Raw genomic sequence first — 22,568 nt, 5'->3', positions numbered from 1 at the left:
ATTTTATTAACCATGGTCATGCAATAAATAAAACAAAATAAGCAAACATACAAAAATATTAAACACGGTGACAGAGGATTTGACTTTGGATGGTGGGCATACAATGCAATATAAAGGCGATGTATCATAGAACTGTACACTTGAAACTTATATAATTTTATTAATCATGGTCATGCAATAAATAAAACAAATTAAGCAAACATACAAAAATATTATTATCAGATATCTCATTAAAAAGTTTGGTGGCCAGAAGGCATGGGACTGATATAGCAAAAGTGAGAAAGAAATGAAGAGACTTCAGATAAACAAAAGCTGAGGGAGTTTATAAGCACTACATTGGTATACTAAAAATGCTAAGTCAAGTCCTGAAGATTGGACTGAAAAGACACTATACAGTAATTCAAAGCTGTACGAAGAAAAAAAAAAAAAAAAGATTACAGGAAAGGTAAATACAAGCTCCATTTTAAAAGCTGGTATTATTGTAACTTTAGTTCACTGAGACAAATTTTGTTTTTTTTTTCTCAATTTAAGGTGCTGGTGCATCAAAAATCAGAATTTTTATTTGTGTGGATTGTACAAAGATGTAAGTTCGTGACATCAACAATTGAAAGGGGGATAGGTGGAGTTGTAAAGGAGCAGAGATTTTGTATATTGTTGAAGTTAATAAGGTATAAATTCAAATTTGAATGTTATAACCTTAGGATGTTGAATGTAATTCCCATGGTAACCACAAAAGTTCTATAGAAAATAAGAAAGTAATTTAAACATTTCACTAAAAAAAAAAATTGACCAAGTACAAAAGATGACAGTAATGCAGGAAATGAGAGACAAAATATATATATAATATAAAGAACAAATAGCAAAATGACAGGTTTCTCTTTATCTGTAATTACTTTTAATGTTACTGTATTAAATTCCCCAATCAAAACACAGATATGAGAAGAACAGATTAAAAATACATGATTCAAATTTATGTTGTCTATAAGAAACCTAATTTATACTCAAAGACACAATAGGGTGAGAGTAAAAGAAAAGAACACTATTCCACTCAAACTGTAGCCAAGAGGACAAAGATTATTATACTAATATCAAACAAAATAATTTAAATCAGAAAAGGTTACAAGAGACAAAGGACATTCTATGAGTGGTTCAATACAGCAAAACAATATAACAAATACAAACATTTATGTACCTAATAACAGACCATCAAAATATATGAAGCAAAAAATGGGTAAAATTGAAGGGAGAAATGAACATGTCTATAAATATAGTTGGAAATTTCAATATGCCACTCTCAGTAATGGATAGAGTAACTAGACAGATGATAAGGAAATAGAGTTCAACAAGACAAACCAACTAGATCTAACAAATATAGAATTCTCTACCCAACAACAATGGAATGAAAATTTTTCTCAAGTGCACATGGGAAATTTTCCAGTAGAAAGCTTGTTAGGCCTTAAATTATATAGAGTTTAAAAGGTATTGTGCAAAGTATGTTCTTCATCTACAAGATAATCAAGTTGGAAAATTGGAAAATTCACAAATGCTTGGAGGCTAAACAACACATTCTTAAACAGACATGGATCGAAGAAAAAAATTACAAGAAAAATTATTTCTTGAATATGTCAACAGAGGCACAGGCAACAGAAGAAAAGACAGACAAAATAGGCTTACAAATTTTTTTTAAATTCTTGCATCAAAAGACACAGTAAAAAAAAAAAGAGTAAAAAGGCAACCTAAAGAATGGGAAAAATATATATGAAAGTCATATATCTAATAAGAAATTAATATTCAGAATACATATGTAGAAGTTTTAAAACTAAACAGCAGGAAAAGAAGCAACCCAATTCAAAAATGGGCAATGGATTTGAATAGACATTTCTCCAAACATGCTATCCATGTGGACAATAAGCACATGAAAATATGTTCAATATCACTAATCCTTAGGAAAAGGTAAATCTGAATTTCAGTGAGGTACCACCCACATCCATTAAAATGACTACGATTAAAATTTTTTAAGAAACAGAAATAACAAGTGTTTGTGAGGATGTGGAGAACTCTGAACCCTTATGCATTGTTGGGGGAATATAGAAAGGTAAAGCCTCAGTATAATGGTATGGTTGTTCCTTAAAAATTAAAAATAAAATTACAATTTGATCCAGCAATTTCAACTTTAGGTATGTAGCCTCCAAAAATGGGAGCAGGAGCTCAAAGAAATAGTTGTATATCTATGTTCATAGCATCATTAATCACAGTAGCTAAAATATGGAAGCAACCAAAGAGTTCCTCTGTGGATGAATGGATAAACAAAGTGCGATATATGCATAGAATGGAATATTATTCAATGCTAAAAGGAAGGAAATAATGGCATAAGCGACAACATGGATGAATCTTGAGGACATTATGTTAAGTGAAATAAGACAATTACAAAAAGAAAAATAGTGTATGATTTTACATATATAATTATATAGAGTAGCCAAAATCTTAGACACAGAAAGTAGAATGACTGTTACCAGGGTACAGAGAAAAAAGGAAAAAAAGTGTTATTTAATGAAAATAAGAGATTTAGTTTCACATAAAAAGGTCTCAGAAATGGATGGTAGTCATGACTGTACCACAATATGATTGTATTTAATACTACTAAACTGCACAACTAAAACTATTGAAGAGGGTAAATTTTATACCATTTGTATTTTACCAAGTGTAAAATAAATTGAAAAAAAAAAAAAACCAGCAAATCTCAACAAAGCAAAAACAAACAAAAAAGAACACCTTTGTGAAGTGGCTTTTTATAATCAAGATAGTAAAACATGAGGCAATAACTTGGCCAACACACTAGGTAACTCCTTGGAGTGATTACACCGATACAACTTACTACCACACGTACACATTCCCTCTAAGAGAATGATCGTCAGAGCCAAAAGAGGATGCTCTGTGAACTTCCCAGTTACTTACTGAGTAGTGTATTTAAGCTTTTAAAACAACATTATCTCCAACCTTTCATAATTTCATATGACCTCATACATTTACATAGTTGATCTGAATTCTGAAGTACATTTTGTTTGCCCAGTATTTATCATGCCTTGATCCTTATTAGCAAAGATGATGTTATTAATAAATATTATAGTTAATTTGCTGGGAGCTATTTGAAATTACTTCTGTCATTTCCTATTTTTGTCAGTCAAGAGACTGGTACTTTTTTATTTAAAGTCTCAAGTTACTTCACTTGTGTTATGGCTAAATGGGGGCACGCTGTATATGTGCAGTGTCTGCAGAGCGTTAGGCTTCAGTCTCTGGCACATGAAGTACATGAAGCTCAGCAATATCACCACGTTTGACTGCTGGTATGTGCAGTATTCAATGAGCTCAATAGCACAGTATCACTCTCTTGTAAACTTAAAATTGCATTTGAATTTTTGTTACTTGGTAGATATCATTTAACTTCATAATAAGGAGATATTTAAAATTTTCCAATATTGTATTGCATAACCTAGCAAACAACTCTTTATTAAACAACAGAATATATATTCTCCTATATCAATAAACCTGATATGATAAGCACCCCAGGAAATCCAAATATTGCTCATTGATCAGTATTTAAAAGACATTTGGGGAACAATTTAGCAAATCATTGATTTGGAATCTATTCTCCAGATATTCCACAAATTCAAATCTTTTTTTGTTGTTGTTGGATTTTTTTTTTTCCCAACTCATACACTGCTGTGCTGTATGTCATGCTGCTTAGCAATAAAAATGCCTTGCAATCCTGTCCCACTGACACATTTATAAGTTTAGGAGAGACATTTTAATATTTGTCACTGGTTTTTCTTGTTCCTTTTCCCTGGTCTTTCAAGGCAGTACATAGAGAAACTAGGAATATCATACAGTGGCAGAAATAATCAAAAGTTGTTCTTTTTGTTTGTTTGTTTTTTTGTTTTGACTTGGGTGTGATTACCACATATCTAATTTTTAGTTATATTTATGTGTATATGTGTTAAAAAATGCTTTCCTGTATTTTTCTTACTGTATTCAGCCTCAAGGTATAGCATAAAAGAGCTAAGTAATAGATACAGAGATTGCTTTACCGACAATCTTCCTAGTAATTTTGGAGAATCATCATAATAAAATTATGCTCTGCTTGAAACATAAATATATCCTTACATTTTCTTAGCATCCCATTAATTTCAATGAATATAATTCAGTATTCACCATTTGAAGAAGTTTCTTTTGAAAATATGTAATAATAAAATTGGATGCAATTATTTCTTCCCAACTTATATCACTTAATCGTTATTTACTTGCTTTTTAGAAAAATGAAATGCATATGAGGATAGGATGGGCTTATGGCTTAATGGAATTTACATGAAAGAATAAAATATGAAAAAGCATATTTATTTACAAGTAGAAAAAATAACAACTTTGGACATGCCCAACTTAAAAAATTTGGTACTCAAACATGTTTGCTTTTCTTTGTATCCAAAGTTAAGCTTAATTGACTGAAGTTATAAATAATGAAAAATATGAACTTAGTCTTGGCCATGAGCTAAAGACTGCCTCATTTTAAATGCTTACTAGTAACTAGTATTTTCTCCCTTTTATTTTTCATAATAATTTACTTGTTTTATTTCCCCATTATTTAGTTGAGAAATTAAATTACATCAGCACTAAGACAACAGAATTATCATCTAGTTAACAATAACAATAGAAGTCAAGTGGCTGGCATTAAATTAAAAATATCTCAAAATTAGTTATTGAATAAGGTTTAATTTGGAACTTGAAGAGACAAATAGGTAAGGGCATTTAACTTGAACAAAATACTCTCGTACCATATTGCTATCAATGAGGGCTGTAGCTCATTCTTATCCCCAAACCCAGATCAAAAAGGATATTTACAGATATCATTCTGCACTGAAACTTATGGTAAAGCAGCTACATTTAAATAAAATACTTTTATTTATAATGTAAACTAGTTATTGGCCCCATCGTGGCATCAGGAAAAATGAGGAGTTTAAACTTTTTAGAAAGGGATACTTCTGGTATAAGATTTTCTGTAAGCCCATTGAATCTTTTAAGCAATCTGATTTTAAAATACAGTTATAATTTATTATAACTTTTATCACATTTCGAAATTTCCTTAGAACAGATCTTTTGCCTGTTTTTTATGCTTTAACATCATCATGAAGGAGTTATAAATGCCAGTTAAAAACAAAAACAAAAAACAAACACATCAAAAAAACCCTGTTTCATTCTCCCTTTCTACTTGTATTAGTAATGTGAATAATGCCTCCACACTACCATATTAGCTGATAATAATATATACTCTCCCCACAACTAGTTTACAGATTCATCCACCTGAAAACCCATATAATACTTGAACTAGAAATATTATTATATCAGAATGTATAAATGAAAATAATTAGTAACCTTTGAAAATGTTAGCCTAAATGGCATCAAAAATAGCTGTAATTTCTAACAGTGAAATGACTAATTCTAAGGCATACATTTTTCTTAGTGAAGATAATATTAAAATTATTTTTTGCACAAATACAATAATGGAATCAGATTTTGTTTTATGCAGCATATATTCTCCTTTAAATCTAATTCAACAGAAGAAAGTCACTTTTCACAGGAAGGCAAAGAGGTTTATTAAGTATACACAGGAATATTAATGTATTAATATATAAATAAAGACAGTATTTAGATCATGTTGATGCATGAAGAATGGAGGAGTAAAATGACTGTGACAAAGTAAGCAATCACCTTATAGAGTAGTAAGTAAAGCCTCCTATATTCTAATAGTATCAAAACCAGGAACCTCTTCTAAGAGCTAAACTGACTTCAAAATTTTGGTTCCCTCTCTGTGAGAAACTAAGGAAAAGCTCTATTTACTTACTCATGTTCCATTTATTTTTGCACTGCTTCTTGTATGGTTTTTGTAAACAAAAGTGAAAGCAAACTTGAACGAAACCCTCTTTTAATCATAATTCTGGCCAATTTTTGAACTGGGACCAGTCTTTGATAATCTGTTCTGGCTGACAGTCTTATTATCTCTAGCTAGAATAAATATGCCAAGCATGGCAACTTGAATCTGTTTCTGTTCTTTAGATCTTCTATAATGATAGGTAATTTTTATGAATAAAAATGGTCTTTTTCTTAAGTTTGTTTTACTACCAACTTTGGCCTATTCTTTCACATATACTCTTGTGATTAGCACAATGCAATTTTCTAAAAATTACAGCAAACATGGTTACCACACTAAGACATCCTTAGAATTGTGAGCATAAATAAAGGAAGAATGATTTTTTCACAGCTGTTCTCTGCCACCTAGAAAAATAACCCAAGAGCTTCTGTGGAAATATGCTTTCACAGAATGTGGGAAGAAAGAATAGGTTCAACTAAGTTAAGAAGCTAATGCCAGTGTCAGCATTAGTATCTGTATATAAACAAGAATGTAACCTTAAAAAATTTTATTGCACCATATCTGAAGAGTGTCCTAACTGAAGACAAAATGGACTACCTACATGCTGCTCACAGAAAGAGATCTAAAATTTGAGAATTTGATAAGTACTAACCAGCATTTTCCAGAATGTTAATGGGTCTGAGGAATGTGAGTATTGTGGGTACTGAAAGGACACTGGTATTGGGACAGCAATAAATTTATCATTTCAATCTCAACTCAAACTCAATGTGCTATCATTTCAGATAAACATTTTTTTTTTGTCTCTGCCCCCAAATGCTTTCTAATGTTCATTTGGTTTTCTCAAATACTGATCAGGAAGGGAACATCTCAGATGAAGGTGAAAGCTTTGGTAACTACATAGGAATAATATATTCTAATTTTTACTTATATATCAATCACATGCAGGATAATTAATGTGAGGCAGTTCACCTAAATAAAATTATTTTTGAGTATTTTTTTTTGAAGTATTCTAAATTCTATATCTGCAAAGCTTAAGACCAGTGTGTTTTGATTCCCACCAAAGAGACACAACTGTTAACCACACAGGGCTGTTTAAGCAACCAACTGGGTTTCCTATATAAAATCCTTATCCAACGGTTCCTTCCCTCATTTTGCTCTCCTTTAAATATATCGGCTGTCAATATTACCATCAAAAGTGTTACTTTTAGGAAGCATATCAATGGCAATAACTAAATCAAACCTACTTCCAAGTTGGAAACTTTGAAAGTAATAACACTCATTTTGATGTAAAAACTTTAAAATGCCATACTATTTTAATTTCATGACAAATAATTTTATTTTTTTTCAGATTTAATGTGTTTTATTGATTAAAATATTACATTTGTGCCAATTTCCCTTCCCTCTGCTCCCCTCCACCCGGTGGCCCCCCTCCCTCCAGTTGTCCCCCCCTTTTAGATTATGTCCATTAGTTGTGCATACAGTTCCTCCCAACCTCTCTCCGTCTATTCCATTCCCTCCTACCATGATCCCCAATTCCTATATCATCTCCCTCCCTCTCCCCACTCCCCCTCCCTGTTGACCTCCCCCCAATATGCTTCCCGTACCCACAGTTCCTTTTCCACTCTCGTTGCCTGTTTAGTTTGCCTTTGTTTCATCTCCCTAGCTTCTGTTTTTTAAACCAGTCCCTTTAACATCTCATATAACAGTGGTTTGGATCTAATGAACTCTTTCAGTTTTATTTTGTCCTGGAAACACTTTCTCTGTCCTTCTATTCTGAATGACAATTTCGCTGGATAGAGTATTCGTGGTTGTAGGTTTTGGATTTTCATTACTTTGAATATTTCTTGCCAGTCCCTTCTTGCCTGCAGGGTCTCCCTTGAGAAGTCAGCTGATGGTCTAATTGGGACCCCTTTGTACATAATTCTTTTCTTCTCTCTTGCTGCTTTTAAGATTCTCTCTTTATCTTTAATTTTTGACATTTTGATTATAATGTGTCTTGGAGTGGTTCTCCCTGGGTCCAGTCTCTTGGGAACTCTCCTTGCTTCCTGGACCTGCAAGTCTATTCCCTTCCCCAAGTCTGGGAAGTTCTCCTTTATTATATTTTCACTCAATTTTTCAAGTTCTAGTTCATCTTCCTCACTCTCTGGCAAACCAATGATTCTTATGTTGGGCCTTTTATAGCTGTCCCAGAGGTTTCTGATCCTCTCATTGTTGCTTCCCATTTCCTCTCGCTGCATTGGTTGACTGCTTGTTCCTTCTCCATATTCCGGTTTGTTGAAATGAACTCTGGATTTTTTTCCTCACCATCTGTCTCGTATGTGGTTTTGTTCCTTTCGTTATGAATGTTTTTCGCTTCTTTCTTATCTTTTTCCTGCTCTTTTGTGAATTCTGTAAGCCACCTGATAACAATGGCCCAGAACTGAGCCTCTGACAGGTTTCTTATCTGTTCATCTGTCAGGTTCTCTATCTGCTGCCTGGTGAGTTGTGTCACCGGGATTTCTATAGTTGTCTGCCTCATTTTGACAGATGCGTTTTGTTTTCCTGGGCCGGCTGTCGGGGGCGGTGCCTGTGTACGCGTCACAAATCAGCGACCGGCGCCTGCCTGTCCGCGACCTATTTCGCAGCCCTGTGGTGCTTTCTTTGGGGGCGGGGGTCCAAGATGGATTCACACAGTTATTCAGCTAGGAGTCCGTCCTCCCGCCCCCCTGGGCCTCACTGTTCAAGGCGATGCGGCGGCCGCTCTCCCCAGCGCCGGGGTCGCGCACCGCCAGGGGCTTGACCGCAGCCGGGATTCTTCGCAGCCCCGCTGCTCCAGGTGCGACCGCAAACAGCGCTGCCCTCTTTAACTCTTACCTGCCCAAATGGCACCGCTGGTTTATAACTTCATATGTTGGGCTTCGTGTAGTTTTATTTTCTGGAATTTCTAGTTATCCTTTGTTTTAAAGTAGTTGTATTCCTCTCTAGTTGTAGAGGGAGACCTAGCGTGTCCGTCTAAGCCTCCATCTTGGCCGGAAGTCCCAAATAATTTTATTTTATACACAACTTTAGTATGCAATTCATAGCCTATGTTCTTTATAGCATATCCATTTTTATTTCTGCATCCACATAAGTTTGTACTTTGTTAGAGTAGAAACCACATGTTACCAAAAATTAGAGAAAGCAGCATAGAAACAACCAGAATGTACAAAATAAAGGTATCATATTCCTTTAATAATTGTTGCTGATAAAAGTTGCTGTAAAGGAAATGCATACACACATATACAAAATCATACAAAATCAAACATTCTAATGCAAGAAATGGTCTAGATGAGTAAACATTTATTTTTGCTTGAAGGCTACAAGAGCGATTATTTTTGCTTCAGTTCTTTTTACTTCCTTTTCAGTGGCCCAGGGGCCTGGGTGTACTTGCATAATGTACAGATAAAAGAGAAAACGCCTGTCTTCTCCCTGACACCAGGCCCTTTCACCAAACAAAGTTGTGAACGTTAATTAATGTGATTTGCTCAGCTCCTCCAAACATAAATGCTGTCCTGGCCAGAGCTATGCCTTGACCAGCGTGGCTAATTGAATTCCCTGAGCAATCCTTTCTGTGGCTTCACTGTTTGTTCAGCATACACACTCTTTTTCTCTGAACATTTCTTTCTGAAGAATATAATGCCAAAGATAGACATACAGGGATCCACATTCATTGAAATGAAATATTTTAACAGAGGAATTAAAAGTATTCATCACTACAGAAAAACCATCTAGCTACCAGCATTACTGAAATGAGAGGTATGTTATTTAAAATTCTGACAAATTATAAGTAGGTCTACTCTTAATGAACATCATACATCATCTAATCAATTATATTCCCATGGGCAGAGATCAGGATATGTCTTAAAAATATGTTTGATAACATTTTGACTCACATATATTTAACTTTAGATTTAATATTATATAATCATAATAATAAAGGCTATAACTTCTTTTTCATGTAAAAAATGTGGCACAAATCAAATTATTAGCTTAGTAACTAAGTGACATCATAAACAGTCACAATATATTATCATACTCCATAGCTATTTGCAGATAAAACTTAAGAATTAGAATCATAGTCTCCTACCATTGCAGTTTACATGTCTGAACGAAGACAAGTTATTTCAATTTGCCACAGCATGCAGATATTCAGATACACTTTTCAACTAATTATACTTGAAGAAAAGGAAAAATGATCTGAATGATAACAAGAAAGATTCTCTTATCAGGTCTCTGTCAAGAGAAAACTATCAGATTGTACTCAATAAAAAAATTTAAAAATTAACTCCACATAACTGAACTGACAAAAAAAAAAAAAAGAGCTCTCTTGCTATTCCCTTTCTCCCCTTCAGCTATTGATAAATTGAACTCTTGAGATTAAAATTAGAAAGCCTAATTTTAATCATTTTACTCTTCCTAATTGTAATTTACTCAAATAAATCGACATGGGTATAATTTAAGCTGGTACCATGTAAACTAGTAAACATATTGTTAAAGCTTTAAGAGGATCTTGAATATTATCTAGTAACAATTTTATGGTATGAGTATATTCAACTTATAGTGAAACAGAAAGAAGTTAATGTCCCTTAGGAAAAAGAACAGCATCATAAAATTCAACTTGTATTTCACAGGTAACAAGAAAAAATACATTTGAAAAGATTAAAGGAAAACAGTAGAGTGACAGTCCAGATCCACGGAAGTAATAAATACAACTAGAATCTAAGAACATGATTCATATAGATTGTGTGATAGCCTGCAGATGATACATAAGTAACATCCTAGAGTTTTCCTTCACCAAAAACTTCTTTTATTTAAGATTTTATTTATTTTTTTAGAGAGAGGAGGAGGGAGGGAGAAAGAAAGGGAGAGAAACATCAGTGTGTGAGAGAAACATTACCTGGATGCTTCTTGCATGCATTCCCCCTGGGGACTGAACCTGTAATCCAGGCATGTGCCCTGACTGGGAATCGTACCTATGACCTTTTGTTTTGTAGGACAACACCCAACCAACTGAGCACCACTGGGCAGGGCAGCAACTTCTCAAATGTCTCTGAATGGCCATTTTTTCTTTCCTAAATTATGGATCTTAATGAAAAGTAAGCCTTTCTTGTTATATTGTTTGAAAGAATATATTACAATTTATTTTAGAATACTGTAGCCCATTTCCTATCCTTTTTCACCTGGTAATTGGAAATTCAGTACTATAAACTTCTGAAAAATTGATGGTTTATTTAAAAAATAAATGTATTATTGGCATTTCAAATTTTATCTGCTCTATATTACTTTGTTTCAAATGGACATTTTGACAAATTATTTCTTTCTAGAACTTGTATATAGCAACTTTGTTCTGTGTTCCTATCTTCTTTATGTCATCTTGTAAAAATAATTACTCAAATTTCTAAAAGAAAGTGTTCATTAAAACACAAATTAAGTCTCCACATTAATACTCCTTCCAGAAGTGTACATTTCTCAGAGTTTTAGGGTGTGATTTATTGATTTTCATTGCATGGGAGAGCTCACAGGAAATTGTCTTCCACAGAGGGTGACAGAGTAATTGTATGTTTACAGTGATATGTGGTATTAGGGCTACTTTCTATGATTAGATAGTGATGATTTTAAAAATCCAGTGCATTTGGAAGCATTTGTATAATTGTTAATCATAAGCTGTTACACAGACCAATTTCATTAAGTTTCCTTGTCCTGTCACTGGGATGGAATGATTAGGAAAGGATTTGTCATGGTGGTACAGAAATAAAGTTGCTAGTATGTACTGTTTCAGGCATTGCTAGTGATTTTGTGAGTTACTCATCCCTTCTTTACACTTGCAAGAAAAATATGGAGGACAATGGGTAGTAGCTTATTCAAAAATGTGATACACTACTTGATAATGATATTAAAATAGATGTTTATCATTTTATGCTTTCTTTAACTATGCATCTTTTGTTTGTTTGCATGTTTTTTTTCTAGCATGTCAGAGTTTTCTCTAACACACACACACACACACACACACAGTATAACGAATCTCCCTATTCTTCACCAGATGATTTGCTGTCCTGCAATATAAACAGATAAAATCTGGAAATTCAAGCTGAGAATTCCAAAATGTCCTTTGAGTCAACAAAGAATTTTTATAAAATTTAAAGACATCTGTATTCAGGCTTTCATTTAGAAATCAATCCCTTATTGAAGTGTTTCAGATACAGATGAATGAAGCAGGATCTTATAATGTCATGTATGCAAGGAATATGATGCAGTCCATGGATCACACTAAAGTAAAATAATGCTCCCCCTGTATAACTTCTCCAGCTCTTCAATACTAAGATGCATAAAATTTGCCATCTCGCATCTGGGCTCTAATAATACTCTCCTAGCTATAAACTGACTTAAATTGATCCTCTATCTACTTATGACCTTCAAGTTTTAATAATGTCATTCATATGTTTAAGAACCTTCAATGTATGGACAGTGTTGTGGACAGAATGTATGTGTTCCCCTCACAATTAATATACTGAATGCTAATGTAAAAGTGTTAGAACATGGGGTCTTTGGGAGATAATTCAGTTTAGATGAGATCATATGTGTGGACCCCCATGATGAGATTAGTGCCCTAAGAAAAGAAAGAAACCCTGGAGCTTCCTCTTTCTGCCTTGTGAGGACACAAGAAGACAGGAAGAAGGTTCTCATCAAGAACCAAGTCTGCGGGCATCTCGATCTTGAATTTCCCAGCTGTTTGAACTGTGAAAGATAAATGTCTGCTACTAAGCAATCTAGTTTAAGGTATTTTGTTATAGCTGCCCAAGTTGACTAAGATAGACAGCATTTACCTTTGAGAAATGAGTCTAACACTAACACAAACTATATTATCTGTCTTGGTCATTCCATTCCTAATAATGTCAGGCATCCTGTTTCAATATCTGAAATACATTGTTACAATTCTTTTTTAAAAAGTGTTGTCAAAGATTTGTTCATGATATAATTCATCTATGGAAGAGATATTTACCATCTCAGTACCCAAGAAATGAGCAAGAATTTATCACATAGATATAACAAATATATCACAAAGGCCATCTATATGCCGGGATGTTATTTCTATAGGAATCTGTCCAAAAAAAATGACAATATCATTCCCACCCAAATCTCCTCGTTTTGAATTGTTTTAGAGCTATTGAGCATCCAGAAAGTATGGTATATATAATAGATCCTCATTAAAATGCATGTAAGTTTAAATTCAAATTTGTTTAACACAATATATTTGATAGAAAAGTAAAATACACTTTAATACATTAATATAAGATACTTTATTTTCATGAAGCTTAACATGCACATGTAAATGGGCTACAACCAGCCAAAGAATAACACTGGAAGTCAGTAGCTCAGAAGTCCTGCAAACTTTGTGGTATATTCACGTACATTTACTCAGGGTAAAACTTGTGACTATATGTGAATATGCATCCAAAACTTCTTCAGCTCAAGAAGAAAATGTGCTTAGGTAAATGATTATATTTTTGACTTGGGAGTATAGAGACATTACAGTTACCTAGTTATTATGGTATTTACATTTTGGCAACATGTTTGGTTACCTTAAAAGGGAGGTTTATGTTTCTGAATCATTTACAATAAATGCAAAAATAGATTTGAAGTTTTCACAATTCTGAGGTTACATCCCCACTTCTCTGCTTCCTGTCATATGTGCCCATCTCCCTGTGGCAAGTTCCCTCTCACCTCCATAGTATGTCCTTCCCTTGACTCCCGTCTCAGTTTCGTTCTGCCAATACGCCTCCTCCTACTTGTGCTTTTCCTGCCATCAGTTTCACTTCAGCCCCTGAAACTTCTGTTCTCTTAAAACCAGCAGTTACACCCACAATCTTATCTTCTAATAACCATGATAATTGCTCACTTTTTGCCTTAGCTGAAACTGGTATTGTGAGGAAGTATACCAGACACCAAAATAGTATCCCTTCAGTGACTCTTTCTCTAAAGTGAAAGCTGTCAAAATTTCCCCCAAGCCTTAAAGGAAGTCAGCATTTTATCCTTCCATTACACAGATACCCTATGCCATCACTGCATTCAAATCAATTCTGGCCCTCTTCCATTTCAAAATGATCTTAAATGCAACTGCAGTTCTCTTTATCTGTATTTCTTATTATTGTCTAGGGTAATTTATTTTATATCCCTTGAGGACTTTGCTACATGGAGCAGTTTCTATGTGAAAGCTGGTAGAGAAAATTCCTAGTCAAAAATATTCAGTGCTTTGTGCACCACTTATTAAAAAACAAGTAAAATAACAAATACACTACATGAAAGTATCAAATATAATTACAGTACCATTCCATTCTCATGACCAAATCTTGATCCTCGACAGGATGCAGAACTCTGGTATGAGGTCATTTAGCTATTACATTGTAGAACTGTAATTGAAGCACAAGATATCTCTACCACACTAAATTGCCATGCCTGAACTACAGACATGACATGGCATAAAGAGATCTCCCTTTCTTCTCCTTAAATCCATGTGCAATATGTATAATATTAAACCATGACATTAAATCATCGTTCATTGTTTTCCACTGGTCTCTGCTCCAGCCGAATCTATCTATTTAGCTTGAACTGTCTTGCAATTCTTTTAATATATCTATTATTCTACATCATGCTATATTATAATTGTTTGTTTAGCCATCTATTTTCCTGATACAGCACTCCTTGATGGCAATTTTGGATCTGTAGCACTCAACAAAGTTTCACACCAATAAGTGGTGCTTAATTAATGCTCCCTGAAAAAATAATTTAATAAATTAAAAAATGCTGAGGGTTTCTTATAAAATACAAAGTTTGCAAAAGCCAACTCAACATTGGGTCCATCAATTTTATTTGTGTTAATTTAGCACAGCTAATGAACTAATACTTACTTAATCATGTGGAGTTGATTTTCTTTGCCAAATCAGTGAATGACTTGTAAAGACAGAAAATCACCAGGCTGTATCATGGAATCTGGGGTGAGGGAGTGGGAGAGTGGGGAATGGGACACAGAAATCATACTTTTGTAAATATCTTCTTCTCACATACAGAATGCCACTGTTGTTCTTTTAATAAGACACTAGAGACACAATGTGTAGTAAAACTCCTGGAGATTAAATAAACTATTTTCATCCTGAAATTTTTTCCATCATGAAAATGAGACAGATAATATTCACTGAAGAATGTGAAAAGATACAATATCAAAGACTTTCAGAATAACCTATTCTTTGCCATATATCTCTCCAAGGTAAAGCATTAAGACTATTTCACTCAAATCCTCTTCTACCTCAAGGATAAAATTATGTAATATGGGACAAAAACAGGGGGATGTATTCATGATAGGTCCTACAGCACTTCTCAACTAAGCAACAAAGTATGAATTCTTGAACTTAAAGTTTTAAGAAAAAAGTATACATTTCTTCTCTGACTACTTATTCCATTTGTTTCTAATTTTATATATCACTTCAACTTTGGTACCAATAATATCAGAGAAATTAATTAAATAAGCTTGTTTAATTATAGGCCTATGAACATCACAATTCTATTTATTCTATAGCATACATAAATAATATTTATCTCTAAAAACAACATAAGATATTCCTTATATTTACATTCTGATGACATACTTTATATTATAAATATAGGTTTATATATTTTAATTCTAAAAATCTATTTGACACCAAAATTTATCTCTGTACAGTTGTCCCTCAGTGTCCACGGGGGTCAGTTCCAGGACTCTCTTCCACACACAGACACCAATATCTGTAGATGCTCAAGTCCTTTATATAAAATGACACAGTATTTACATATATAACCTATGCACATCTTCTCTTATACTTTGTCATCTCTAGATTATTTATAATACCTAATACAATGTAGATGCTAAGTATGTAGTTGCTATATTGTATTTTTTAAGGAAAAATAACAAGAAAATGTCTATATGTTCAGTACAACCACTGCAGATGCAACCATTATAGGCCTAACAACATAGTACATGTCGGCAGCAATGTAACATTCTTTTTTTTTATTTTCACAGACCTTCGAGGTTGGTTGAATCCACAGAAGAACCACATGTGAATATGAAGGGCTGACAGTACTCGTGTGTCATTACTTATTTAAAAACAAAACAAAACATAAGCTGATGTAGTCAATGAATCACTGAAGGAGTCAAATAGTAACTTAAGTTTTCATTGTAAATAATCCTAAAATGATTGTTTTATACTTTTATAACTTTTCTTTAGAAATGTCCCTGCTCCTCTGGGTAGCATATTTATTCTTTATCAATTTCTCTGCTTTCCCATAGCACTTTATCTGTAGCCTTATCAATATAATTAGCATTATAGCCTTGCATTTTTATTATATTTTAAATTTTCTACCCTGATAGAATAAATTTCTAATCCTGACAGAAAGTGTGCTATGTTAGTTTTTCAACTCACAGCATTTATGGCAGTGCTTGACACATGATAGGTACTTAATAAATATTTTTGATTATTAAATAAGCTGCTACTAATATGTGTTCTACTTGTCCTTTGTGAAGTGATAAGGTGATAAAACTATTCCAAAAATATACGCATATGCAAACTTCTACTGAAGATGTTGAGATCAGTAATGTAATTAAAGTAATGAGGACATTCCTCGTATTGCTGGGCAAATATTTAAAACTGATGATTTTTAGGCATGAGTCCATATGCAAACTAATAATTAGGTACCTCAGTTCTTTAAAACATTCCAAATCAAATCAAGAATGACTTACAGCTCTCTTCCTAAGACCAAGGAACTAAACTAGACACTGTTTCTTCTTTCATTGCATATACTATTAAATCAAGACATTGCATGCTACATCATCTTGAAGTGAGTTTTGTTGATTATCAAGTCATACAAAGTAAAAACTGAAGATATTAGCAAAAAATTAAGAATCAAAAATTCTCACAAGGGAAGGAAATTAACTTTATGTAATTAAAAGGGTACACAATCAAGGGGAATATCTTACCCTGTTTACAACAGAGAGAATCATTCCATTTTCAATCTACCGCTTAAATCTGTACAAGATAATAAACATGACATCATGCGCTGAATGAAACACACAGGACAAAAGAATTCTCACGTAAATGAAATGTAGACAATCTGTCAAATTTGAATAATGGAATTTCCATTTATGGATGAAAACTATTTTAAATTATTAGCTTCACTGTGGAAATCGTTGCAAAGGTACACGTTAAATTTTTAAAGTAAAATGAACTTTCATATGTTTGCATCATTATAAATGTATCCCATATTTTTTAAAAAATAAATTTCTTTTTTATTCTTCTCTTCTTCTCATTTATCAAAGTTCAGTCCATGAGGAGAATTTTGTAACATATTCTTATATTGATCTCAAGTTATCAGAATGATGGGATATGCTTAGGAAACAGTTGTGCAGGATTTATACATTCTACCCTTCATGTCCTTTTATCTTAATAATGAGAAGCTATTATGGAGCCACAGTTTTTACAAATGCTTCTCTTATAAGTGGTGGCTTTACAGTTTTCTTTTGTTTCACATAACAATAGAAAACTATAATTCAAGCCATGATAGCAACAATTCACTGTCCTATTGGATAAGATTTTACTTCCAGTATCTATTAGCCTGATGTTCATAGTGTATTCCTTTTTTATTTGTTTTTGTTTGTTCATTTGGTTGGTTTGTTTTTGTTTCTTTGTTTTCTTTTTGTTAAGCAAATAAAATCATCTCATCGGTCCATACAGAAACTTTTTTATAATGCTTACCATGTGCTAAGCACCATTCCAAACACTTTAAATGTTAACAAAACTTTAACCCTCACAACATCCATATGAGGAGATACTATCACAATTCCACCTTTCAGATAAGCAAACTTTTACACAAGAAATAATGTATTTAAGATCAGAGCATTGCTAAATGCTTCTGAGTCCTTCCTTTTTAGCACTGTGCCATACTGCCTCTCAGATCCACTGTGCCTAATTATAGTACATTTTCTAAAGTTATTTAACTTTTTATAAAATTAAGTTACTAAAGTCAAAAGCATAAGAGAAGTTGAATACTTTTTAAAATGTATAAGGTCTTTCCAGACAATATCCAGCTATGTAATATGAAAAATAGCAACATTTATTGAAGACGACACAAGAAACACTGTACATAGGATAATGATGCCTCTGTCCCCTTCTAAACTAGGCCCCTTGGGACCTCACACAGTTCTCCCAATCACCTTCAGCTGCTCTGTCTTTTTTTCTTGAATCTCATCAACGGTCTGAAATCTCTTCCCTTTCAAAGTGGTTTTAGTTTTGAGAAAAGCCAGAAGTTTCAGGGTGCCAAATCTGGGATGTAGAAGGGCTGAGTCACCTGCATGATTTGATGTTTCACCAAAAAACTCTGCAACAGAGGTGATGCATGAACTGACGCATTGTCATGATGTAGCTGCCAATCACCAGTTGCCATAGCTGAGGACTTCTGAATCATCCAAGCAGTTTCCAGGGAGGAATGTTCAAGCTTAACACAGAATTTGATACAGATTCATTGCTCTACTCGCTCAGTCATTTTGAATGAAACAGCCACACAGTACACATGCTCACCCAATGTCTACTGCCCTCACTGCCTAGTATAGTGAAATCACCATTGTCCACACGTGTGCATTCCAGTCCCACTCTCCTTGGCTGGCAGGTTACATTAATGTCATGCAAACCATTCTTGATATATTAACAATGGCTAGACTTTTCCCAGACAGTCCTTGTATATTACATAAATACATATATATCAATAAAATATACATATTTCTGTGTATTCTTTATATGGATTAAAATTAGGCTTTAGTAGAACTATGCTATTTAGTTATTTGTATGCGTATCCATGCGTTCATTTATACGATGGCTACAAAACTTACATAAGGTCACATCTCTTTTCAATTGAAATCAATGTTGTATAATATCAAGCATCTGTGCAGGTTATACTCTATGCCAATACTATCTTCTTTTAAATGCAACATATACTATTATTTTCTTAATTATGTAAGAATACCAACTAAGACCTCACTTTAATTTCTCACAATAATTAATATCTCTGTTTGCAATCTGGGTCAAAATCTTAATGCATCTGTAAGCCAGTGGGTTACACACGTGTATGTAGGCATGCAGGTGTGTGGGCCCACACATGGGCACCACATCACGCCTCACCACAGAACTGCTGTAAACACCATAGCGCCTGCTTCCTTTTATGCAAGTGTGCATGGAAAAAGATTAATATCTATATTATATTATTTAAAAAATAACTATTCTATTAAAAGGCAATTTCTCATATTAAATATATCATCAGATGAAGACCAGCTTTGTTTGTTTTACCCACTTTGAAATATCTTTTGAATTCAAATCATATATTCCAATTAAACAATCAAAGCAATTTTAAAATCTAATAATGTAATAATAAAAAGGACTTCCCATTCCTTTTATTTTAATGACACAAAAGTTCATCTTACATTGTATTATATATGTTACTTATATAAAATAAAAATAAAGTGTCACTGAAATTAAGAAGTTCAGGTGTGTTCCTCTCCACCATACCAGACACCCCACTCATGTCTCTGATTCACCAAAGAAACTGATAAGTGTGGACTAGAGGAAAAAACATAAAATTAGAACTAAGATGACTGACAGTTTTCCAGTTATAAAATCTTGGACACGTTTTTCCTTCTTTCCCCCTTTCTTCTTCTTTTCTTCCTTTCTAGGCACATATACTTATTTTTAAAACTAAAATAATAATTTAATAGTATATATTAAAGTGATTTGTAAATATTTTGAAAATTATTGGGGGATAATGCCCTTCATTTTCATATTTCATATGAGAATTATGAGTGTAAGTGCTTGAAAGAATCTGATAGAAACCATATTACCTAATTCCTTTGTCTTACACATAAGGACTCTATGAGAAGCTAGATCTCTCTAAGTTCAGGTTTACAGCAATTTTGTTGCACTATTTCAATACCCTTGGAAGAGTAATCAAAGTACAGTAAGGAAGAGCACAAAAGTAATTAATCAAATGTATTAATCTTATTTGTTTTAATGATAACTAATATAAATCTTAAATATATTTTGAGAAGTAATAACAGCTCTAGCCTATATTTTAGAGATGCAATTTTGGATATGCAATGTAAATGAAAATAGATTACACTTTTAAAGTACATAAAAATATCTCAAGAGAGCACCAGTAATTGATATATTTTAAAATTAAGTTATTTCTAGGAAATTAAGAGAAAAGAGTTTCATTACTGTCTGTTTTACAAATTGAAAATACAATCATAAAACACTATTACGGGACCCATAAAAAGTTAACTGGACTGGGAAATTGGAATAAATTATGTTTAGTTATCAAATATGACATAAAAATATGCTCTTGATGACCTTACACAAAAATAATAAAAATGTACTTAGAAATCAGAAAATATACATATTTTATTAATAGGAATGCAAAACAAATAGGACTAAAAAAGTATAGTACAAAATAATGAAAATTTGCTATTTATTAAGGATAGTGGATATTTCAAATGCTAATATTAAGCTTCTCTGAGACCAAAAGATGTTTTAAGAATAACAAATATCCTTTTCAGACATATGCTAAATTTCATTATATTTTGTATCTCTTCATTCATTTCATAGGAGCCCTATGTGTTTATCATTGCACTGTATATCTCAAGCAATTTTTATTCTTGCACTCTTATATTCCTATTTATGATCATTGTGCAATTATTTTGTTTAATGCTCTTCAATTCAGTTAACACTTATAAAATTCTTGCTATTCATTGAGAAGTCACTAAAAACATCAAAGATATTGGAAGAGGAGCTGATATTTAACTATTGTTAAGTATTTTACATATATTATTTTATTTCTTACAAGTACTAGAATGGGCCTCATTTTACAAATAAAGCAATTCAGGTGCTGATGGTACAGAAGTTCAAAGTCACATGGCAAGTATATAGTAAAAAGAGTAATCAAATCCAGGTCTCTTGGTTCCCGAAGTTTCTCTGATGCTTCTACATTGAGTCACATGGTAAATGCTAAAATACAAACAACAACAGTAAGTGTCCCATGATTTACATTCTAAAAGTTTATTTTAAAATAATCATCCATCTATTTCATAAACTTTCAACAAACTGAAAGTAAATATAAAATCAGTCAAGTTGCAATAAATATAAAATCAACATAATACTAGGCATTTTAATAAAATATTCTGTGAGCTATCCATGTCAAGAGATCTCAATAAAAAATAAAACATGAAAATTTTGATTTAAGAACTCTGAAATTCATCTTCAGACAGAGAGCAGGAATGTTTATTGTGTAAATTGCTAATTTGCATTCACATGTTTCTAACAACGTCTATTTCCCACATCACTTTAGCTTCAATTAGTATGATCATATTGCCAGATATCATTCTCTTTTAAAAAACATGGAGTCTTATAAACTTGGCAACAACTGAAACACATACCAGGGAGGAAAATAATCTAAACTAGCATCATCGCACTACTCCTTCTAATAATAATGTTAGAATAAAAGCTGGTGTCTCAGCTGGAGATTCACTGTCAGGGGTGATTTCCTTCCAAAGAAGCAGCAACTAAGTTAGCAATCAGGGTTATAAAGGTCTATGGGAACTCAATGTCCTTGACCTTTCTACTTCATTATTCCTTAGGCACTAAAGTAATCCACTCAGATTTTCATATAGTGCAATGTGGCAGATTAAATGCTCAGTCTGATTGTCGTACTCAAATACATATTAAAAACAGAATAAGACATCTACTTTTTAAAAATCATGATGGGTACATACAGGAGTTGGCAAGACTAGGGACTGAAGGTGAAGGTCAGAGAGTTATATGAAACCATGAAGTTAACTTTTACCTTGCAGATATTTGCCAAGCTAATCAATGTTAAGTATTGGTTCTTATGAACCCTTAATTCTGAGACACCAAAAGGTTGCATTCTCAATGTACAGGTGAACTAAAAATGTATTTACTACCATTCCTTATCTAAAACCACCCAAAGCAGAGGAAAAGAAATATTGTAGCAAGCAGGACCAATAAAATGACATTGGTCTGATCAAGATAGCATAAAGTTTATAAAACAAAGCGAAGTCACTTATGTCAACTAAAATGGTTTTCAGTAAGCCATGACACTTTGGTTTAAGAGGAAAACTGCTAACGTCGCTCTAAGAGACACATCGGGCAAGGGAACACAGTTAGAGTATCTATCCATGTGGTCAGAGCAGACACATCTGGCAAGGAGACACAGCTGAGATGTCTGCTCATGTGATCAGAATGGCCGTGTCTGCAGAGAGAGACCACCCATAGGCAGGCTCCTGGGGAAATTCCACTCTTGTTAGCAGGTGTGTCAAGCAAAACAGCCTTGTACACCCATAGGTGCTTGGACAAATTCCAAACTTAGCATCAGGGATGCCAAGACATTTATCAAAAGAACCTGGAAGGGCAGAATACACCACTTTTCAGGTATCACTGAGGCAGGCTCCAGACCCCTTCTGAGACACCTGAGCTTCACACACCAGAGTGCTGCTCCATGCCACGTTCATCTCCCTTGGCATCGGCTGCCAGAGGCTCTACCCTGC

At 33.4% G+C, this 22,568-nt stretch overlaps 1 protein-coding gene across 1 annotated transcript in view; it reads right to left on the bottom strand.

The window, feature by feature from the left end:
- Window positions 1-20,864: 20,864 nt before the first annotated feature.
- LOC150019281 (glutamate receptor ionotropic, delta-2-like) overlaps window positions 20,865-22,568 on the bottom strand; it is a 344,641-nt gene continuing 342,937 nt past the window's right edge. The window contains exon 3 of the mRNA XM_090267949.1: window positions 20,865-21,012. Within this exon, the coding sequence (XP_090124075.1) occupies window positions 20,999-21,012 (14 nt within the window). The 3' untranslated portion in view covers window positions 20,865-20,998. The remainder of the gene's footprint in view (window positions 21,013-22,568) is intronic.

The sequence above is a fragment of the Furipterus horrens genome, unplaced genomic scaffold, assembly GCF_987537825.1.
Source record: "Furipterus horrens unplaced genomic scaffold, mFurHor1.1.pri manual_scaffold_2, whole genome shotgun sequence".
NCBI lineage: Eukaryota > Metazoa > Chordata > Mammalia > Chiroptera > Furipteridae > Furipterus > Furipterus horrens.
The sequence above is the reverse complement of the archived record's forward strand: the minus strand, read 5'-3'. Positions and strand labels throughout refer to the sequence as shown.